We start from the raw sequence: 21,446 nt of genomic DNA on the forward strand, positions 1-21,446 counted from the left end.
AATAATCTCACTTTGTCATGTAGGCAGTACGGTTATATTCGTGTAAATGGGACCCATGTTAGTAGATGTATCTTCTGTATCCAGTATAGGGCAGATGCAACTACACACTGATGATGATTAGTAGTAAACCAGGCGCATATACAGCTGATGCAGAGGAGAGCGTAATTCCAGTCCCGAAATTATTTCAAATCCCGGTATTTCTTGATTACCAGGCTGCAATCCTAAAATCCCGGGATTAATTTGGGGATTGGGATTAAGAAAAAACTGGAAAAAAATAAAAATTAAAAAAATAAATAAAAAACAGCCCAAATCTCTGCCCTGTAAAAGGTTATCTGACTAAGCTGATGATGTAATGCAGGCTTCAATATTCTAAAAAATGTTGGAGACTTTTTTTATTTGCTGACCGTACGACCTAAGAAAAAGTAGGGAGTCCAGGGTCTCATTGCTGAATCGGCTTCAGATTTATCCCCTACTGCATATACCCGGCTGCAGGAACCGCATGTTCAGGATCTACGCTAGTGGGTGGAATAGACCGTAGGTACTGATATGCCAACTCCAAAATGGTGGCCTTGTTTACCTCACCCCTAGAGAAGTGTCATTTCTTTTTTGTTATTGTCGCTGCTATTCCAGCTAATTGACTTTCTGGCTGTGCTGGTTTCATTGTTTTTTCAATTTCAATATCAAACATTAGCTTTAAAGAAGAACAACTCTGTGTCTGAGCTGGTCTGAGTCCGACTCTTCATGTGGTGTTTCTTGACGTTCCTCCTCTTGAATCTTTAGTACAGTTGTGATTGGTTCATTTGTGCATATTGCTAGCCTCTCAACAATATTTTTAATTGCTTCCTTATTATTGGTTGTAGGGGTGTCAAAACGATTTTATGTTGGGAGGGCAACATAAAATTGTTCCGACACCCCTGCACCCCCCCACCCCCCTCATGCTCCCTCGCTGTCTCTTGCCTTCTTGCCTGTTGCTGGGGCTGGGCGCGCAGGGGCTGGAGCAGCGGCTGCGGATGGTCAGGGGCTGTGCACAGCCTCTGCACCACACGGGGGAGGAGGTGTAATGTGCAGTCTTTTAACTTAAAGACCGCGGTAATCACACATTACTCCTCCGTGCAGTATGATTTTTGCTGCTCTTCAACACTGGACCGGCGCTGCAGAGCAGTACTCTGGAGACTTCGGAGAGGTAAGTATAACTATAAATGGCTGCAGGGTGTGCGATGTTGGCCCCGCCTGGGGCACATCCTGCACTACAGATACGCCATTGGGCTATAGTAAATAAATAATGGAAAATAATAGGAAAAATGCTTTATTTCTATAGTAATACCTCCCATTAAACACATTGGGCTTGGTTGAGAGATGGCGGGTAATGCAGCCACAATCTCAGCTGCTCTCTCAATAGCGAATATGCAAATACTAATCTCCTCCTGCAGGATGGTGTGTTGTAGTGCACGATTGGTGAGACGCCCACTACCAGGCTTTGTGGTCTGTGCATTTGCGGTGGAGATTGTAACACTCCAACATAGACGCAACATCGGTCACACCATTCACATTTGCGATAGCCTAGGGTCTACCTTAGCTCCTCTCCTCAAATCCAACTAAACATGGCATCTGAACCTGTGGATTTAGAATTAAGAATGCAGCAGCGTTCCCAGATACGCCCATGACACTCCCATAACACACACCTAAAATGGCCCTTTTTTGCGATCACTTTAGGTCCCCTCCCAGTCTCCACCTTGATACGCCCAGGGATCGCAAACCCCTTCTATATTAGCGATGCGGTACATAACTACGAACGCCATAAGACACTTGGGTCGCGAGTGCGCAGTAAGAGTTGCCAGGACTTTTCAAACATACACAGTAGTAAAACATCGCTCAGCTGTAGGAACATCGATATTATGTGCACACGGAGGGGGTCATTCAGACCCGCTCGCGAGTGCAGAACGCTCGCAAGCGGGTCGATGTTGCCCCACTGCGCATGCGCACGGCGGAGGGAGCTCCGTCGTGCGCATGCGCAAGACCCGTATAGCGACGGGCTCTCCGTCGCTCCGCGTCTCGCACCAAAGTGGGCGTGCTGTCGATGTTGATTGACAGCACGCCCCCTTTGGTGGGCGTGCCGGGGGCGTGGCTGCCAGACGGACACGTTCCCATGGGAACGCCTACCGTCTGAAGCCGGCCCCACTGACATCACTAGTGATGTCAGTGGAAGTGATTTTGGCTCTGATAGAGCCAAAATCACTCCAGGGCTTGCGTCAGCGAGACCCTACCGCAGGGTCTCCGTCGCAAGCCCGATGGTCGCGATGGTCTTGACCATCGCGACCATCATCATGGACGCTCGCATAAGCTGGGGGTGGTCACCCACAGCTATGCGAGCGTCCAGGAGGACGCTCCATTTTCATGGAGGAGGGCCCTGATTCAGAGCGAGCGCTCTGGTCAGAGCGTTCAGCTCTGAATCAGGCCATGAATCAGGCCTATTATCTAAGGAATCACAGATTGTCCTACTTCATCTGGCAGATATGGACTTATAGTATATTCTGTCTCTGCCCACTAGATGGCAGTGTAATACATACAATAGGAAAGACATTTGTGAAGGCTAGGGTCTCTACAGGGCACTATTTAATGTAATGCTCCTCAAAAGTTCAATAGTTTCCCCTTTCTTCACCCTTTTTATTATTATTATTTTTTAAAATTGTACTTTGGACTAAAAGGGTGCAGTTGGCCCTTATGAGCCCTGTCTCCATAGATTATCATTTTGCATTGAAACCTCTTAAAGATGTTGGGTATTTTCATTATACTGCAAATTGTATTAAATAGTGCCCTGTAGAGACCCTAGCCTTCACAAATGTCTTTCCTTTTGTATGTACAGTATGTATTACACTGCCATCTAGGGGGCAGCGACAATGTTTATGCACTTTTCTATGAACTTGGCTCCGAAAACTAAACTTTTGTCTAGGTAAAATGGACCTGTCATTTACACCAGTGGCTCCCAAACTGGGTGCCGTGGCACCCTGGGGTGCCTCAGGGCATTTGCAGGGGTGCCTCAAGTTGGTGGTCCAGTAACAAATAAAATTATTTTTAGTCAGCGTGTTAGGCAAAACCAGTACAGGAGGCTCCCAATCCAAAAATATGTGGACTAAAGAAGCGCAGCCCTGTCATCCACCACATAACTGACCCCTAAGGGTGACATAGAAGCATAATTTACATCATTTAATTTTTGCTGAATTTCTCAATAAGAATCTTTTGGCCCAGGGGTACCATGGAGAAATTGCAGATACTCTAGGGCGCCGTGATTCTAAAAAGTTTGGGAACCCCTGATCTACACATTAAATTGCTATTGTAACAGACACCATATAAATAAAAATAAGTTACATTTACTGTATGTAATCGATGTATATTTTCTCCTTATATCCATCATTTGACATGCCTGTATGAAGTTAATGCCCCCATACATCTGCGATTAATTGAGGCAATTTGGTGTTTTGGAGATGATTGTCCCAAAAAATTGACAATGTATTCAGGGCCTGATTCAGCACGGATCGCACGCTGTATTCACACGCACCCGGCCGATGCAAAAATATGCTAATGAATGCATACGTACTGCCACCGCACCATATTATGAAGACACCAAGCACTTCATAAAGACGCCCCATTACCTTCACTCACATCCGTAATAATGTGCAAGATTGCGAAAACAGTGGTACAATCGAGAACCATCGGACCAAGACGCAGAATAGTGGTTGACCTGACCCTCCCGCAGGAATTGCTAAACTTCCTGCACGCAGTGAGTGCTCAGGCTGCGTATGGGTTCGCTGTGAATAATTTATGCATGCCCCTGCAACGGCGTTCGAACACACTGGCTCGCCTGTGTTCGCATGACCACCCTCCCCCACCCGTCACCACCCACAAAAGGCACTTCCTGTCAATCACTTGAGTACTTGGTCTGCGTACTGCCTGCGATCGTATCACCGATCGCAGCGCCTGGTTCGCGCACTGCGTCTTATACACATGCGCAGAATGCAAACATCGGCTGGCTGCGTGCGAGTGCAGCCTTGCGATCCAAGCTGAATCAGGCCCTCAGATCAAAAAGTGATTGGAATCGTTAAATCAGGTTGTCCAACATGTTGGATATTACCGGACAATTTGGGCAGTAGATTGGTAGTTTACGGTAACAATCAGCCGATTTGCCGACCGTTACTAGTAAAATGAAGAGCCTTTCAAGATTGGCAGATCTGTGATTTGCTAAAAATTATATGCAAATCTCTAAAAACAATATATCTGTAATGTATGGACAGAGATTGGTAGATTGGAGAATCTTTAAATTGGGGAAAAAATCAGAATCTGTAAAAAAAATTTACTTTTGTGATTGCTGATGTATGGGCCTATACCTTGACATCTTCAACCTCTTGAAAGCATTTCTGTTTTTAAGACAGTCTCCTGCTAGGCTGTGGATGCTCACATGGAATAAGTTTCATGCAGTGCTGTATTACTGATAGCACTCAGCACTACGCAGTACAGGCACTTTTGTTTTGGTTTCATCTTTATTTCTTATAACCAACTTTTTTTGAGTATTGGTTCCTTTATCCATAGAAATGAGCCCTGGGTTCATATGATCCTCAGCAAACGTTCAAGAACTAATAGAAATAAAAGACATTAGTAAAAGATAGCAATGGAAAGGTGCAGTTTTATTCTATTATTCCTATATCCCCTTTCTTTGCTATAATCTCATAAACATTTAGGGGGGAATTCAATTAACATACCCCTGCACGTGAGGGGGGCGAGTTGTCATTGCGACAGCGTGTACAATTTGTCAGCGGCATCGGAATTCACCCCCCTTGCACCGAGGACTCACACCGGATTCATGAGTCCAGATGTACCGTAAGTGCGGCATATAGATGCACATACTCGTGGGGGCGAGAACATCACACCTAATTGAATTCATTCATATTTGCAGTGTCCCGTGGAAATGAAAGATTTAACTCCCTGCGACCAGTCTGCTGGATTAATTCATTATTGCTCTGATGCAGGGACAGATACTTCGAATATTAGCGCGAAAGAACACACTGCCAGACAGTATTACTTTGCATGTGTGATCTTAGACCATTTAACATTTAATAGGATGTTTCAAAAGTAATTGACAAAATTCAAAAGTTACATAGTGAATAGTTTTAAAACTTACTATTCTATTAGCTACATATATACTTCAATTACAGAATAGCAATAAACAATAATAGAATAAAAATATGAGCTACAAAGTTGCCTATTTAATTAAAAAAAAGCAGCCAAGCCTCAAAAAGTAACATTTTTTATTCTTTCATATCATGATGATTTGCAATTTATAGTCCGGGCTATTTACCAGTAACACAATCTCCAATAAAGTCCATCTCAGAGAAAGCTAAAAGTAAAGTTATCACCTACTGGCTATTCACAGGCTACAGTAGGCTAAATCCATCTAAAGATGGTGTTAGTTAAAAGGGCCAATCTCCATAACAGCTACGTTCTTCTGACTTGGTTAATGGGGCTTTATCTCAACTATGAGGGCTGTTTGTACATGCGTTAAGAAGGGTAACAGAGCAGATCTCTCCTATACTTGCTACAGTATCCCTTTAGTAAATGGTCCTGATACTAAAAAATGCTACAATTTAATAAAATTTTTAGTATGATAAAAAGGCTCTTAAAGCACTGTTCACTTGGATTCATAATATGAGTTTCTGAAAAATAAGCAACATGATACATTTTATAACTAACTTATCAAAAAGGACATTGTTTTTAAAAGCATACAGTATTTAAGACTTTATAATATATGTGATGTACTACTGTAATTCCCCAAGCATTTAATTTATTTCCTAAATCAACGATACTGTACATCAAGAAGTTGGATCACTTATCCACAAACATGCAATTTCCATTTTATCATATGCAACAAGTTCTTTTTATTGTCCACATTGAAAGATTGGGACCCTAATAAAGAACTCCTCAAAAACAGTTTGCTGTTATGTTTTTGTCAACTTATTTATAAAGGTGTTATGTAGGCAAACTGAATCTTTTTGTTGAAGTGAATGAGTTTTTTGTTAAGAATCTCCATTTGTTTTTTTAACTACTCTTCAAACACATTTAATTATGGAGTAAAAGAGGCAATAAACCCCAGAATAGAAGAGTACAAAAATCGGGAAATTATTATTGTATCATCCTCAATCGCCCGGATAATTGCGTAGGTATGTAACCAGCTTAAGCCAGTCTCTTCGCAGCTTTTGATGTGGTAAGTCTCATTATCTTTCTTGATCGTCCGATGCTAAAGGGACCGAAGGAGGACACCCCCATTTGGAAATAAGTGATAAAAAGAGAGCAGTGTTTTGTTACCTGTCCCAGCAGACCCTAGATGCAAAGGCTTGCTAGCACGTGTGGCTTTCCGAGTGGCAGCCATTAAATCTGAGCTGTACTGAATGTACTATGCTGTGTGCACCCAGGCTGACCTGTACATATGATATGTACACCACTTGCTGGGGGCAGGGTGGCACTCACTGACAGTAATAAAATAATGCTGATACCTAGTGAAAGTCTGTCAATTGAAATTTCCCAGCAACTACAAAATATCCTGGGTCACGTATACCACTGCATCTGCATTCCAGTCAGAGAGATGCCCCTCATAAAAGGGTAGACACCTTCTAGGCCTGCCTGCTGATTGGCCATCACACAGGCCTGTGTGCACCTTATTGATCCATTTATTTCTAATTAACTACTATATATAAAATTTCCATTGCACCATACTGAATGCCATACTGAGTAGAGTATTGACAGATAGTACTTCTGCAGTCTGTAGTTACTGGGAAATTTTGGTCTGGTAGCAATAAAATAACCATCCAAGTGTCACCACCAGCAACTTGCGCTCCTAGATATGTGTTTCACGTGACTAATGGAAAATTCACCACTGTTTCCTGTGACCTGTAGTTTGCCAGCAAAAAAATACTTTTACTGTAACTTTTTTTTTTTACAACCACACCCACCATAGTGGACCAGGAGTGGATGATTTTTCCAAGGCGATCAGATTTTTTTTATTGCAGGCCCAAAGCCTGTAAAGAATATAGCCCAGTGCTGACTGACCTGCATTCAGATTGAGGCATAAAAAATGTGTTTACACCCAACTCAGCATGAGTACTATAGTTTAGGGGACAGGTCCAAGATGAACTCGCCGAAAATCGTGCGTTTTCTGGAATTCCAGGAGAGTTGGCAAGTATAATGCACAAAAACAGTAAATCTACAAGCAATGAAGAAAATACCTATCATCGTCACAATCAGACAATTAGAAGCAATTCACTTCTGCTTGGACCCTTATTAATGACACTTAGGGGACTATTTATTAAGCAGTGTTAGTAGTCAGAGTGAAAAGTTATAAGAAAGTGATTAGGTGCCGGCCAATCAGCTCCCAACTGCCATTTTCAAATAGCCTGTGAGATAACAGTTGGGAGCTGATTGGCTGCCACCTTATCATGTTCTTATCACTTTTCACTCTGTCTCCTAACACTGCTTAGTAACCCCTAAGTATTTGCACCTGCCCTCGACCACTATGGCTTTCATAGGTGTATAGGCATCTATGTGCCGGTCTGCAAATTACATGAATCTGCCCTTACTGTACCTGCCGTTTCCATCCCCTGTTTCGCCTCGCCAGTGAATGCCTTAATCACGTACTGTATATATATGCATAGGTGCGTGTTCTCGCTTTTCTTGGCTTGTGCAGATCATTTTTACATACAAACTACAGAAAGTGGCATAGGTCCCACTCTGCACTAGCACCATAGTCCAATATTCAAATGTGCTTTATTTTATCTGATTTATAAAGTATATAAGCAACATGTCTTTGGTGGTTTATCAAACATAAATGTCAGTTTGAATTATTTAATTTACCCCATATGTCATCATTTTCTTCAAATGTCTTTCAGCAATTGCACAGTAATTGGTGTGTGGGAGCATATTCTGTCCCTTGGCACACAGAAATACATGCTTTTACAGTATAATTAAGTACAACTAATAAATATTTCAGTTTGTTAGGAGTAGAGATGTTAATTGCAATAGACAACTTTTATATTTAATAATGTGATGAGCAAGTTTTGCATTCATTTCTGTTTGGATAACAATTAAGCTAATATTTTTAAATTAGTTCATACAACAAAAACAATCAAAAATAAAAATCCTTATTTGATCTCAGAGCATATTTGAGATATTAGGTAAGTACAGTAAGTTACTCCTTATTCGTCTATGATATAATTTAGCTACAAGTATAATACAAATGCACGTGCAATGGAACACATACCCTAAAAGGGTTGAATTATATAGTGGACCACTATTAGTGGTGGAAAGGTGATGTAGCATCAGTGGTGGTAAAAATAGGTAGGGTCATAAAATTGAGATGCATTGAAACATATTGTCATGCCTGAAGTTCGGAGTTGGTCAGAACAGGCGTGGGAGGCTGAACAGGAGACTTGGGAAGCGTGGATGAACCTGGGTGGCCAGGACTTCCTCATGTATTAATGTGAGGAGTGATATGAACTGTAGAGGATGATGGGCCCAAAGGCGAGGACAGTAAAGTAAATGTCTTTATTGAGCAGCAGGTCAGAATGGGAAATGGATATATAATACTGAGGAGATGGGCAGAATCGGATTGGAACCGTTGATGCTGGAATGAGACCTGGGTCGGTTTGAGACCGAAATTGATGGATTGGAGAAATCGATCGGTTTGAGACCAATGTTGATGAATTGAAGAACTTGATCGGTTTGAAACTGATGTTGATAAATTGAAGAACTTGATCGGTTTGAGACCGATGTTGATAATTTGAAGAACTTGATTGGTTTGAGACAGATGTTGATAATTTGAAGAACTTGATCGATTTGAGACCGATGTTGATGAATTGAAGAACTTAATTGGTTTGGTACCGAGGATGATGATTGCTGTACTGGGTCGGTTGATGATGGAAATATTGAATGGGACTGATGGTTGGAGGTATTGGCTGTAACCGATAGAGGTTAATGTTAACAAGTCTCTGTGGTAAAACCAGACTGGAATGTAAGATGGAATAGGAGACTTGAGGATCAGACTTGTAACTGGAATATAATGGACTGGGACCGTTCAGATACAGAGTACCTGGGAGCTCAGCACAGAGCTGTAACTTCAGCAGAAGCGACGTTGTACTGGCAACAGAAACCAGTCAGGAAATTGAATTGGATTAGATGCTGCGATCAGCTGGTCTGGGAGCAGCGATCTGAGTGGAGGAAGAGCGGCACGTGACAGAGTCCAACACGACTGCGCCCATACTGTGGTGAGGCAACTCTGGCATGCAGCTTGTGTGCCATCAGGCTGGGAAGACACATTGTGAGCAACGGGCTGTGGAGAGCCATATCCATTCTCAGTGACAGGACACTGAGCGGACGGAGCAGGAGCAGCACAGACAGACCTCAGCACCAGCCGGGTGCGATGTGCAGCGCGAGCAGACCTCTGTGCTATCCGGGAGTGATGCACATGCGAGCGGGCCTCAGCACTAGCCTAGACAGACACCAGTGAGAGGTAAGAAAGTGGTTTTTAAGGGCCGCAGCATGACACATATACTGTACCTTGACTTTCTTCTATCTGTCCTTTCCTTCAACAGCCAGCTCCTGGTGGCAGGGCCTGTATCAGAATGCAAGTTGTTTAGTTATAGGCGCAACTCAAAAGCTGGTTGTTTTCGTATAACCGCTGTAACCTACGACTATAAGCCAGTTACCAGCCTCCCAGTCTTCATCATGGGAGACGTTTCATCCTCTGAAGTGTATTTTTGTATTTTAGCCTCCACCACCCTCTCCCTCATTTTTTTGCAAATCATGCTGTAGGAGAGAGATATCGAATTATATGTCAACAATTTGAACTCACTTCTTACAAGTATTGTACCAATGCCTTGTAGCACCTGCTGAGGCATAATCTCAGATTACTGAGGTGGATACTGCGCTTGTCCTGTCTAGGAATGCTGGTGTTGTACAGGAAAAGAGGCCAAGAGGTCCAACTTGCCAACTGCAGGATTCTGGCTAGACATGCCCATAACTGCCTGTGAGCAGAGTATGTGGGAGCGTCCTCCCTCAGTCCAGCAAAGCAGATTATATTGCCTCTTAACAGAACCTATCCAAGCACTGCATGGTGGTGAAAATGTTCCCCATCCAGCAGATCAGAGGTAAAACCCACTGCCAGGCAGCAAAGTCTATTAGTGACAGCTTAAGAGCAGGTGATAGGTTCTCTAAATCTGGGTACACAATGACAGATATAAATCGCCCGCTCCATTGAATGGCGATTTTTCTGTAGTGCATCAGCAGTTGTGTATATTTGATATGTCTGTGAACGACATCGTTCACAAACATACTGTATCTAATTGGCCCTGCAGCACATCCGATGACACTATATCTAGCAGAGAAATCGGTATTAAGCCCCAGCAGCTGAATAGCCGCCGGTTCATATCCAGACAACGGCAGCCCGAAGGAAGAAAATCCCGACAGGGCAGGTAAGTACCCTACCCCACTCCCCCCCTAATCATAGTGGTGCCTAACCCTAACCTCCCCCCCCAGTGCCTAACCCTAACCTCCCCCCGGGGGTGCCTAAACCCCATCACCGTTCCCTTGACCTAACCCTCCCGGGGTGGGAGCCTAACCCTAGCTTCCCCCCAGGGGTGCCTAACCATAACCTCCACCCCAAAACCTAACACCGCTATGCTCCCTAAGGCTAACCCGTCCCCTAAATTTAGATTTAAAGAGGGGCATGTCCAAACTCACATCTAAATTGCAGTGTAAAAATAAAGCTGCCCAGTATTTGGGAGCTACTGGAAAAGCAGCCAGAATTTACCCCGCATGTAAAAAAATTTAAATAAATTATATTTACACCCCCTGCATTCCAACATGGTTTGTCCAGATGCAATGCTACTTGTTTGTTTTTTTTGCTTTGCTCCCTCTTAGGGGTAAATTTACTAAGAATTGTGTTGGTCCAAGATTGCAATCACGGGGGTAAATTGGCATTTTTCCAAACACGGGAATTTACTATGAAAAAAAGGGGGATATTTTTAGTATCTTTAGAGGTGATCACGGCCGATTTTGAAGTTAAAATACATCCGAAAATACAACTAGAAATGACCACACCATCGTCTGAACACAGCAGTACTTTCCATAGACAGGAATACAACACGGGAATTTACCAAAAATCGTTACTAGAATCACGAGTGTAATAAAACCGAACACAGTGTAAAAATAGAACTTACAAATAGACCCCCTCCTGTGCAGCGTGTCTAGCAGAAACATACATAGATCAGTGTGATCCATGTATGTTTCTGCGTTTTGGGGTTCAATAAATGGTTCATGTGCCAATATTGGGTTATATTCCAGGAACAACTAGAGTTTCTAAGGGTTGTAAAAAATTGTTATTAATTATTTCGGCTGTAGCTAAAAAATGTATCCTGCAACAATGTATTGCTCCTACCCCTCCTTCATTAACCATGTTCAAAGAGAAATTATTTTATATTTTCAAAATGGATTGGGTCAACTCTTCTATCAATACGGAAAAGAAAGCAGAACAATTCTTCTTAATTTGGGAAAGCTTTATTGAGGCTTTAAATCCTGAGATTAAAAGACAAATACAACAGTGTTTCAAATCAACACAATGGTATGAAACTAGAATACTGCTACAAGACCCCCCAATAAGTTACACTTAGGAAAAAATAAAAAATAAAAACCCTCACACAAACAAGAATAGAGTGGTGAGGGATTGACCCTGGGATTGCATGGCTCACAACCCCCATCCCACTTTATTTCCTCTTTTTCTCTTTTTTTTTTTTCCTCTATTTTCTTCTTTCTCTTCCTACACTCCCCCACCCCCACTAACCACTCCCCCCCCCCCACTACCCATCTTCTTTCTTCCCCCTTCATTTCTTCTATTATGGTTAAGTCACTATAATATATTACTGCTTAATTTTCTATTGATTGGTAAAAAGAGAAAATTGTGGCAAAATTATTACCTCAAAACCACAAGTGAACTGTATGCTATAAATTGTCATTGTTTTCTTGTCATATTTGCTTGTGTACCAGAGTGCATTTGATGACTTCAATAAAAACATTTAAAAAAAAAAAATGATGTGCCCCCCACCCCGCCTCCCAAAGCATAACCAGCCCCGGGCTCCTTAGTCCTGGTTCCAAAAATCCGAGGGAAAAAACGTGTAGGGTTCTTCCGTATTTTAGGAACCAGCACTGGGCTTCCAGAGTCAGTCCATGTTTTTAAAAATAAGGGGGAAAAATGCGTGGGGATCCCCCTATTTTTAAAACCAGCACCGGACTCAAATCTGGCCGGGGTCTCCCCTGCCAAAGCATTAATACCCCAAGCTAATCAGCACAAGCCGGGGATCTCAGGGGAGGTGGGGACCCCTCCAATAAAGGTGGGTCCCCCCTCTCCCGAGCACCGCAGGCTTACGCTGAAGCCCGGGGCTCTTCTCTGCACACCTGGCCGGTGGGTGCAGGGGTAATGGTGTCAAAAGTAGAATTATACTATTGTTTTTTACAGTAGAACTACAGGTGCCAGCATGCCTGCCCCTTGGCACTTGTGGAACTACAAGTGCTAGCAGGCGGCCGGATAACCCCACTGTAAAAAAATAGTAAAAAAAGACAATACACACACATCGTAGGATTTAAAAGTTTTTTATATACCCACACATACTTACCTTCTACCAGATGTTCACGTCCCCTTCTCCAGTGGAATTCCCATGGGTTTACCTGTGAAAAAAAATCCAATACCCACCTACCTCCTGGCGTAGATTTGGTCCCCTTCTCCTGTAGACTCCACGGGCCTTGGCAAAAAAAAACAAGTACCCAATCCATACCAGACATGTAGAGATGTATGTTTGTAAGAAGATATTAAAGCTCCGATGTACAGAATTTCAGCCCAAATAATCCAGGTTGTTATTCTGGATAATTGTACTGCATAATGTGCTACTGTGCTTTCTACCCCATGTCCGTAAAGGGCATGGGACCTCATTAAGACCCGGTCGCAAGCGCTGAGCGCTCGCAAGCGGATCAATGTTAGGCCCTGCGCACACGCAGTGACCGCACTGCGTGTGCGCAAGCCCCGGAGCGAGAGAGAAATTCTCACTACAAAAGGGGCGGCTGTCGATGTTGACCGACAGCTTGCCCCGTTTTGTAGGCGTGGCGGGGGGGTGGTTTCACAAACGGCGGCGTTCCTTAAGGAACGCCTGCTGTTTTGTGGGCGGCCGCACTGACATCAGCAGTGATGTCAGTGGGGAGCTCCACAAAATTAAATTCAAAGTAGTATCTACAGCATACTTAACTACTTTTGAAAAAGCATTTCACAGAGATTAAGAAAGCAGCACCTATGAGCATGTGTTAAAGTGGGCCTGTACTGCTACATCTGAGTGGTGTGCCATAAAATTCATTTACATTAAAATGTAAATGAGCCCAAAAGCAGTTACTTGCTGATGAAAACACACTAATACTTTTCAGAAAATGCATGTAGCCATAGGGATCATTGTGCCTTATAACCAATGCAGGGAAATGATACTAATGATCCTATTTGAATGTATATATCTCTGTTGTTTTTTTAAAATGTAATAGCTAAATAATGGTGGTAAGGTGCAATCATGGAGATTACTAGACTCTTCAGGGAGGCAGGGAGATTGCTACTATTTCAGGAAGTCTCCCTGACAATCAGGGAGAGTTGGCAAGTATGATCTACAGTTAGTATCTGAACTCCTGATACCATTCTTCATTGTGATTTTCATATGCTGTACAATGTTTCAACTTGCTTTGGACATTTTTCTTTTGTCAGAACTGCCCCTCGTCTGTGATACCACAGGACTACAGTTCTCATAAAAGTAGCTCTGAACTCTTACTGCTGTAACACAACACAACTTTTTTAGTAGAAATTGTAGGAAATGCATTGACTGATGAGGTCAGCACATAAAGTCTAAAGCGGGCCATACACGGTGCGATAAAGCAGCCAACCGGATTGGTACGATTTGGCTTACATATCGCACCGTATATGGGCATGATGTCGGACCGAGTGCACGCCCGTGAGGTCGTACATCGCACCCCCTGATTTTACTGCAGGTTCAGTCGATCAGGGGATGCGATGTGCGATCCCATGCAGCACTATGTCGGTGGGGGAGGGGGAGCCGGCATGTATCGGGCGGTCGGCCATCTGATTGCACTGTGTGGGGGGACCGCCCATTATGTCGGACGTCGGATCCCCCGTCACGTCGCACGGTACCTATCGCACTGTGTATGGGCCGCTTTAGACAGTCTAAGGAGGCTTAACATCAACATTATAATATTATTATTCAGAGCGCTCGCTCTGAATCAGGGCCCACCTCCATTAATATGGAGCATCCTCCTGGACGCTCGTATAGCTGTGGGTCACCACCCACAGCATATACGAGCGTGCAAAATGATGGTCGCGATGGTCTTGACCATCGCGACCATCGGAACTGCGAGTAAAAGCCTGCAGTTGGGTTTCTCAACCGCAAGGCCAGGAGTGATTCTGGCTCTATCAGAGCCAAAATCACTCCCACTGACATCACTAGTGATGTCAGTGGGGCCGGCTTCAGACGGTAGGCGTTCCCTTGGTCACCATCGACAGCACGCCCCCTTTGATGAGACACTCCGAGCAAAGGAAAGTCCTTCGCTCGTCGGGTCTCGCGCATGCGCACGACGGAGCTCCCTCCGTCGTGCGCATGCGCAGTGGGGAACATCGACCCACTTGCGAGCGTACTGCCGCTCGCGAGTGGGTCTGAATGACCCCCTATGTTGGAAGACAAGGGGTGCAAATACATACATTTTATTTTGCATGCAGGATAAATACTGGCTGTCACATATCAAATTAATCAGCACAATCTGCTGGTGTGTCCTAGTCACATCACATTGTGACATAGATGCATTTTTGGCAAAAAACGACACAAAAAAGACACCGGTGTTGGCATAGTCTCACAGGACCTGGCGGCTTACTCACGCCAGGCAAGTCACGCTGTGTCGCATATTGACGTTAGATGTATGAGAACACTTACACACTGTATCTGCAAGACATATCGGCATCAGCTGTGCTGCAGGGCCGACCTATATGTCTGTGAACGACGTTGTTCACAGATATATCGGGTGTACACACCCGCCGATGCACTACAGATATATTGTTTGTCGTTCAATATAATTGTAGTGCATCGGAGATATATTTGTCGTTCAAACTAATGGTATATCTACAAGTGTGTATCCAGCTTTACTTGCCTGAAATTTCTCTATGCAGTCCCAGAACAGTGGCCGAATGCATTAAGTGCCCATGTGATTTGTATAATTCTGCTGCTTATGCCTACTTGTGCCAGGTTAGGCAGGACATGTCAGCATGCGTTGCCTTGTTGGCAGAGGTCCTGTTTCAGCTTTGAGAATAGAGTAAGATATATAGCACGTTACTGATCTTCTCGGTAAAAACCATGCTGCACTGCAGGTGGGACAGATGTAAAATGTGCAGAGGGAGTTAGATTTGGGAGGGGTGTGTCCAAACTGACATCTAATTTGCAGTGTAAAAATAAAGCTGTGCAGTATTTGTGGGCTACATGCAGAAGCAGCCAGTATTTATCCTGCATGCAAAATAATTGTATGTATTTGCACCCCTTGCATTGCAACATAGTTTGTCCTGGTTCATAGTTACTTGCTATATCTTACTCTATTCCCAAAGCTGAATTAGGCCGAGAGTACAGTAAGGGCACGTTTGTGCCCGAGTCCCAGTGGTTACCACCGAGGGCCGCAAAACTAATTTGGGCATAGAAAAAGGCAATTTCAGTGGGCATTACTGTGGTGTATAGCAGTCAGCAACTGCGGCTTTTTCCGCAGCTGCACTGATTTTGGTGGCCATGTTCAGACGGACATTCTGCGTCTCCATAGGGCTGGTGCAATGTTTGATGGTGAGACTGATGGTGTGTCTTAATACACAAAGCGGTAGATTAGCACCGCAGCTGGTGGGCGACTCTGGGCCTGATTCAGAGATGGATGGAATTTACAGACAGGACCATCTCTTCCACTGGGAACTTGTTGGGCAGTTGCCCAAGGGCCCGAAGCTTGTAGGGGCTCACCAACCCACCCCCCTACAGCCCCAAGTATTCACCTCAGTCCCAGTTTCACTTCATCCGCTGGCTTCAGACCAGTCAGACAGAGTCTCTCTGCATGTGTGGGAGGTCTGATGGGCATGCAGGAGGGTTTAATATTATTGACCATTTACTTTTTTTTCCCTTAAATGGGTGGGTAGGGGCCCCAGTGCATTGATTTGCCCCGGGCCCACACTGCTGTTAAGACAATCCTGATTACAGAGCCACACACAAGCTGCTGTGCAATTCCGTCCATCTATAATGCAAATGCAGCAGTAGTTGTCTGCAGGTCAACATCGATGTTGTGTTTCTGGGTCCAAATCACACAATTACTAATACTTAAAAAACCAAATCAAATATTTTCTATTAGCAAATGTGTGAGTTAGCCCTTAGAAACACAATATTGATGTTGATCTATTTTCATTGCTTTTAAATCGATTAAAATCATCCTTTAGTAAATATATCCCTATGTGTCTTGGCCAAGTAAGAGCATGTGATCCTTGCCCTACATGAAAAAGAAAGTTGGCATTTGCACCCCTTGGAGTGAAATGTGCTTTGCTCAGTTGCAAATACTGCATCTAGGCAAAAATTGCAGTATAACTTTAAATCAGCCCTAATGTGAGTGTGCAGTGTCCTGTAGCAACAAAGCTGGTACCTGCACTGGATGTGGCAAAATATTTGTATTATAGTAAACAATTTAAATTATATTTTTACGGAACTATTTATTATTAAAAACAAAATGTATTATCTGATGCTTCTACAGCTGTTCAGCTTTGTGTCCCTTCCAACTGATGTCTTGGAAATTGAAGTGAAAGATAAATTTGCAAAGAGCCGTCCAATCATCAAAAGATTTCTGGGAAAGCTGTCCATGCCAGTGCAGCGGCTCCTGGAAAGGCATGCCATTGGGTGAGTACCAATTATTATGTAAGCTACACTGGTCAAAGATGTTTTAGCTAATGAATCAATTAAATGTTGTATTTAAAAATGTAATGTACAGTGTCACATTTATTTAATACAGGTAGTCTACACTACTATCCGCCACACCTCCCCCCACCCAGAACAATGCAGGCTAAGAATGTGGTTTATAAACATTGCTGCATAACACTTAGAATGATTAGCAGGGAGTTGCTGACTTAGGTTAGGTGCTGTTGTGGTGAGTTAGGAGTAGGTGATAGTATGAGTAAGGGAAGGAGAAGCACAAGCACATGAGGGAAGAGAGCCCTGCTCGTGAGAGCTTACATTCTAAAGGGGAGGGGCAGACAGACAAGGTTGACATAACTAGGGTAGATAGTGAGCATGGGGAAGTGGGTTAGGATGAGAGGAGGATCGCTTTAGTGAAGAAGTGGGTCTTTAGAGCCCGTTTGAAGATTAGTAGAGAGGTGGAGAGTCGGATAGAGAGCGGGAGAGAGTTCCAAAAGTGGGGGGAAGAATGGGCAAAATCTTAGATACAGAAGTGGGAGAAAGTAATAATCTTCATTTTTTTAATGTCCAGGGATCGTGTTGTCAGCTACACTTTGGGACGGAGGCTGCCTACGGATCACGTCAGTGGACAGCTGCAGTTCCGATTTGAGATAACATCATCTATACACCCTGGTACAGCATCACTGCTTATTAAATTCATTTTGTAAAAATACAGTTAATTACATATTGAAATTCACACAGCTGTAGTATATCAATTTTTAATTGTGTTGTGCTTTTTCACATAACAAATGAATAATGCTAATTATTAAAGCAGAGTAATAACTAGCTATAACACGCAAAAACTATTGTTCCTTATTAAAATGAGAAAATGTTCTCTTAAAAAATATGCACAATTTTGATGATGGGCAGTTATATTACTGAAGTCAGTCTGTGTCCTTCATATCTATTTTATACTTCCTGTTATAATACCTTACTCATGAATCAGGATATAAATACATTTTTGGTATGGGCTGCCATGTGGACTGACGACCCTTAACAGGATCTCATGATCATTCAGAGTTGGCAACTTCCTACAATTTGGTGTCCCAAACAATTTTTTCTAAGCACTGTGTGTATGCTTCTGCCAGTATATGGGATATTCACTATCTCACTAACCTACCTCTCAACATTTGGGAGTCCAGTATCGGGACGTGAATATTTATATATTTCCCAGAAACTAGCAAACACGTAATAAGGTGAATTAAGAAGAAACTATACAGTTGTTGCACTCAATATACATAAAATATATTTATTTATATGTGAGTTGTTCATATATCTATTTAGTTGTGTGTATTTTAAAACATACCTACCAGCACTTTCCCTGTTGCACTACTAGAGCGTGCCACACTGCTAGACAACCAATACACCTATACATTGTCATGCACGTCATTGGCAGGTGGGTGGTCGCACCTTTCAGCAGTCGTGGCAATTGTGACAAAATCTCTGATGAGTTGAACAGTCTCCTGGAGTTGGGACTGTTACACCTGAAATAAGACAGATTGGACATATGTCAAAAGCTGTATTATCAGCTAATATCTAAATTTGACTCAATTACTGCTTCCACATCCCCTGGACTGATCCATGCAGGCAATTTTCTCTGAACTTCTCCATTTCTGTCATATAGAATCATATAGAAATGGCAATGTTTTTAGGTTGACCTTCTTTAAATGATCCTCCCTCTTAAACCGCCTTCTGCAGTGTACACAGTCCAAGTTGTTATCCAGGACTATGAGAGTAACCACGGATTCCTGGGGATAAAGGCTGCATGAGGAAGCCTCCAGGGCTCTAGAGGAAAAAGATCATGAGCAATTACCGTGTTTCCCCGATAATAAGACACTGTCTTATTTTTTTTTTTGTTAAAAAAAACACCATAGGGCTTATTTTCGGGGTAGGTCTTATATTAATTAATATTAACAGCAGTGCCCCTTATGCAGGCCCCCCCTTGTAGAAGTGCCCCTTATGCAGGCCCCCCCTTGCAGAAGTGCCCCTTATGCAGGCCACCCCCTTGCAGGCCCCCTTGTAGAAGTGCCCCTTATGCATGCCCCCCCCTTGCAGGCCCCCTTGTAGAAGTGTCGCACATGCATGCCCCCACCCTTGCAGGCCCCCTTGTAGAAGTGCCGCTTATGCAGGCCCCCCCCTGTAGCAGTGTCCCTTATTGCAGTGCACATACCTGACTCGCCTTCGTCCGGGATGTCGCTCTCACCTGCGCGCTGACTGGATCTAACATGATCCAGCAGGCGCGGCCGACGTCACCCGCGCACTGCATGACTGGGAACGCTGGTCTCTGCAGCGTTCCCAGCTCAAAATGAGTTCAGGTAGGTCTTATTTTCGGGGTAGGGCTTAATTTGGACCGGGTTACAAAATTAAGGGTAGGTCTTATTTTCGGGGTAGGTCTTATTATCGGGGAAACACGGTAGGTGGTAATGCAGCTTTAACTACAGTGTGTGGTTAGTTGAAATTAAGTTGCTTCTTCTCTATAGCATTGATCCTGGGTAACCTGTACAGATGTTCAATAATGGATAAGTAATTTGTTTAAAATAGTTTTGGTATATTTCAGAGTATAACAGGATATGTGTGTAATCTGGCTACATTTCTGGGTGACCATTGGACAGATCTGGAAAATTAATGAACAGATTAGACTATCATATCACATTAGAAATATTAGTGCCCCAAGCCAAGAAAGATCATTTAGTAAGGTGCAGTTTCACCTGGTTTTGTGCAACTGCACCCAGATTTATACAATGAACAAGTGCTGAAATTTTGCATGTTCTAATGTAAGTAGATGGCTGGATTCGGGCCATTGACAAGTAGATATAGGCAAGATTTTGAGAGACAAAAAGTTTAAGGGACCTACTCATCATAGTGCCCCTATTAATTATGTATCCTACTTGCTGTGAGTAGTGGCGGTGAATTCAATATTACCGGTGCAATTTTATATTGCTCTGGTGCAGGAACAGCTGCTCTGAAAAGCAATAACACAACTGATCCTGCTGCTAATTATCAGAGGTAAAACTTTACACTGCCAGGTTAGTGCGTATGAGTGAGCAGAAGGATACAACTCCTTCTGAAGATGGCGCAGGTACTCGCAATAAGTTTCCAAATGTTTGATGAATGAAGGTCCCCATACTAGAGTATGGGGATGGCGGACCACATCAGAGATGAAAGGTGAGCAGGAGATATCAGTGATGTCTCCTGCATTACCTTTATAATGAATGGGTCCAATACTACATTTACGGTAGGTAAAAAAATTATCTTTTCATCTACCTTAAGGAATTATGACTGGGCCCCTAAATGAGATGCAATGGGGGGAAGGTGCATGTATGCGGTGTTCTCTGGTTTGCGAGCATCCACAGTACATGTGTCTTTTCCATGTCATCAGACATGGCAGAAGCCTTGGCATATATAGTCAATGGAATGGCAAGGTCCTTTTTATACAACAAAGTTGATTTTCAAGGCATTTCTGCCAATTATAAAACAAAAACATTAAAATGTACAATAGTGGTAAATGTTCTAAAGACAGTATCAGCTTCCCTTCACCCTTATGACATTAATGAGCCTCGGTCTCAGCGGCGGTAATATGCAAATGCTAGTATCAGCTTTGCCCTTGTGTACTAGTGAGCACCGATGAGTGCAAGCCCTGAGATGCCCACTTTCATCGCCCGTGAATGGTGCAACTCTGCCGGTGGTTCATAACAGTCCATAATCGGAGAACCATTGCTAGCACAATCTACCCTGGCACCAGCCTATGGCAGACGCAGTGTCTCTTTCTCAACTCCATATAATCATGGCCTCTGTGGCTGCGGCTTTGCAGCTTATGCAGTCACTGACACTCCTATAACATGCCCAAGATGGACTCTGTACACTTTAGGTCACCTCCCAGGAATGTCCATGGTCTTGTGCCGCTAGTTCCAATGCCAGCAATCATGTACGCAACTCAACTCCGCCAGTATCAACAGTTTATATCCACCTCTGAATTATGCCCTGAGTGCCTGACAAAACTGCCCCATGTGTCACTAGCTTACAGCAAAACTAAACGCAAAGAAAGTCAAATATCAGAGCCATGTGAAAATAGTGAATAGGTAATATATATATTAACTGACATCATAGTTGTCAACTGTCGTTCGTTTCCAGGGATAGTCCCAAGTTTTGTAGATTTGTCCGTAGAAATGCCCTTACATTCCAGCATTGACTAATTACAGTTCCACTTATTCTGCATATTGGATCGCCTATATTTTTGTTTGATGGACTTTTTCAGTCAGTATTTATTAAAGTACTTAAAACGCGAAACAAATGTTATTTAATTTTAGTAAACATGTCAATATGACTTAGAAAGAAGGCACGATGCATTGCGAGTTT

The 21,446-nt window shown here is 43.3% G+C and overlaps 1 protein-coding gene across 3 annotated transcripts in view; it reads left to right on the plus strand.

Annotated features, from left to right (window-relative positions):
* The window catches only part of HECW1 (HECT, C2 and WW domain containing E3 ubiquitin protein ligase 1), a 480,815-nt gene that overhangs the window by 323,688 nt on the left and 135,681 nt on the right, over positions 1 to 21,446 (plus strand). For all 3 annotated transcript variants that reach the window (XM_088476052.1, XM_088476051.1, XM_088476053.1), the window contains 2 exons: positions 16,894 to 17,036; positions 17,623 to 17,723. In XM_088476052.1, the coding sequence (XP_088332178.1) occupies positions 16,894 to 17,036; positions 17,623 to 17,723 (244 nt within the window). The remainder of the gene's footprint in view (positions 1 to 16,893; positions 17,037 to 17,622; positions 17,724 to 21,446) is intronic.

Source organism: Taudactylus pleione, unplaced genomic scaffold (assembly GCF_031769625.1).
Source record: "Taudactylus pleione unplaced genomic scaffold, aTauple2 ptg000181l, whole genome shotgun sequence".
NCBI classification, from domain to species: Eukaryota; Metazoa; Chordata; class Amphibia; order Anura; family Myobatrachidae; genus Taudactylus; species Taudactylus pleione.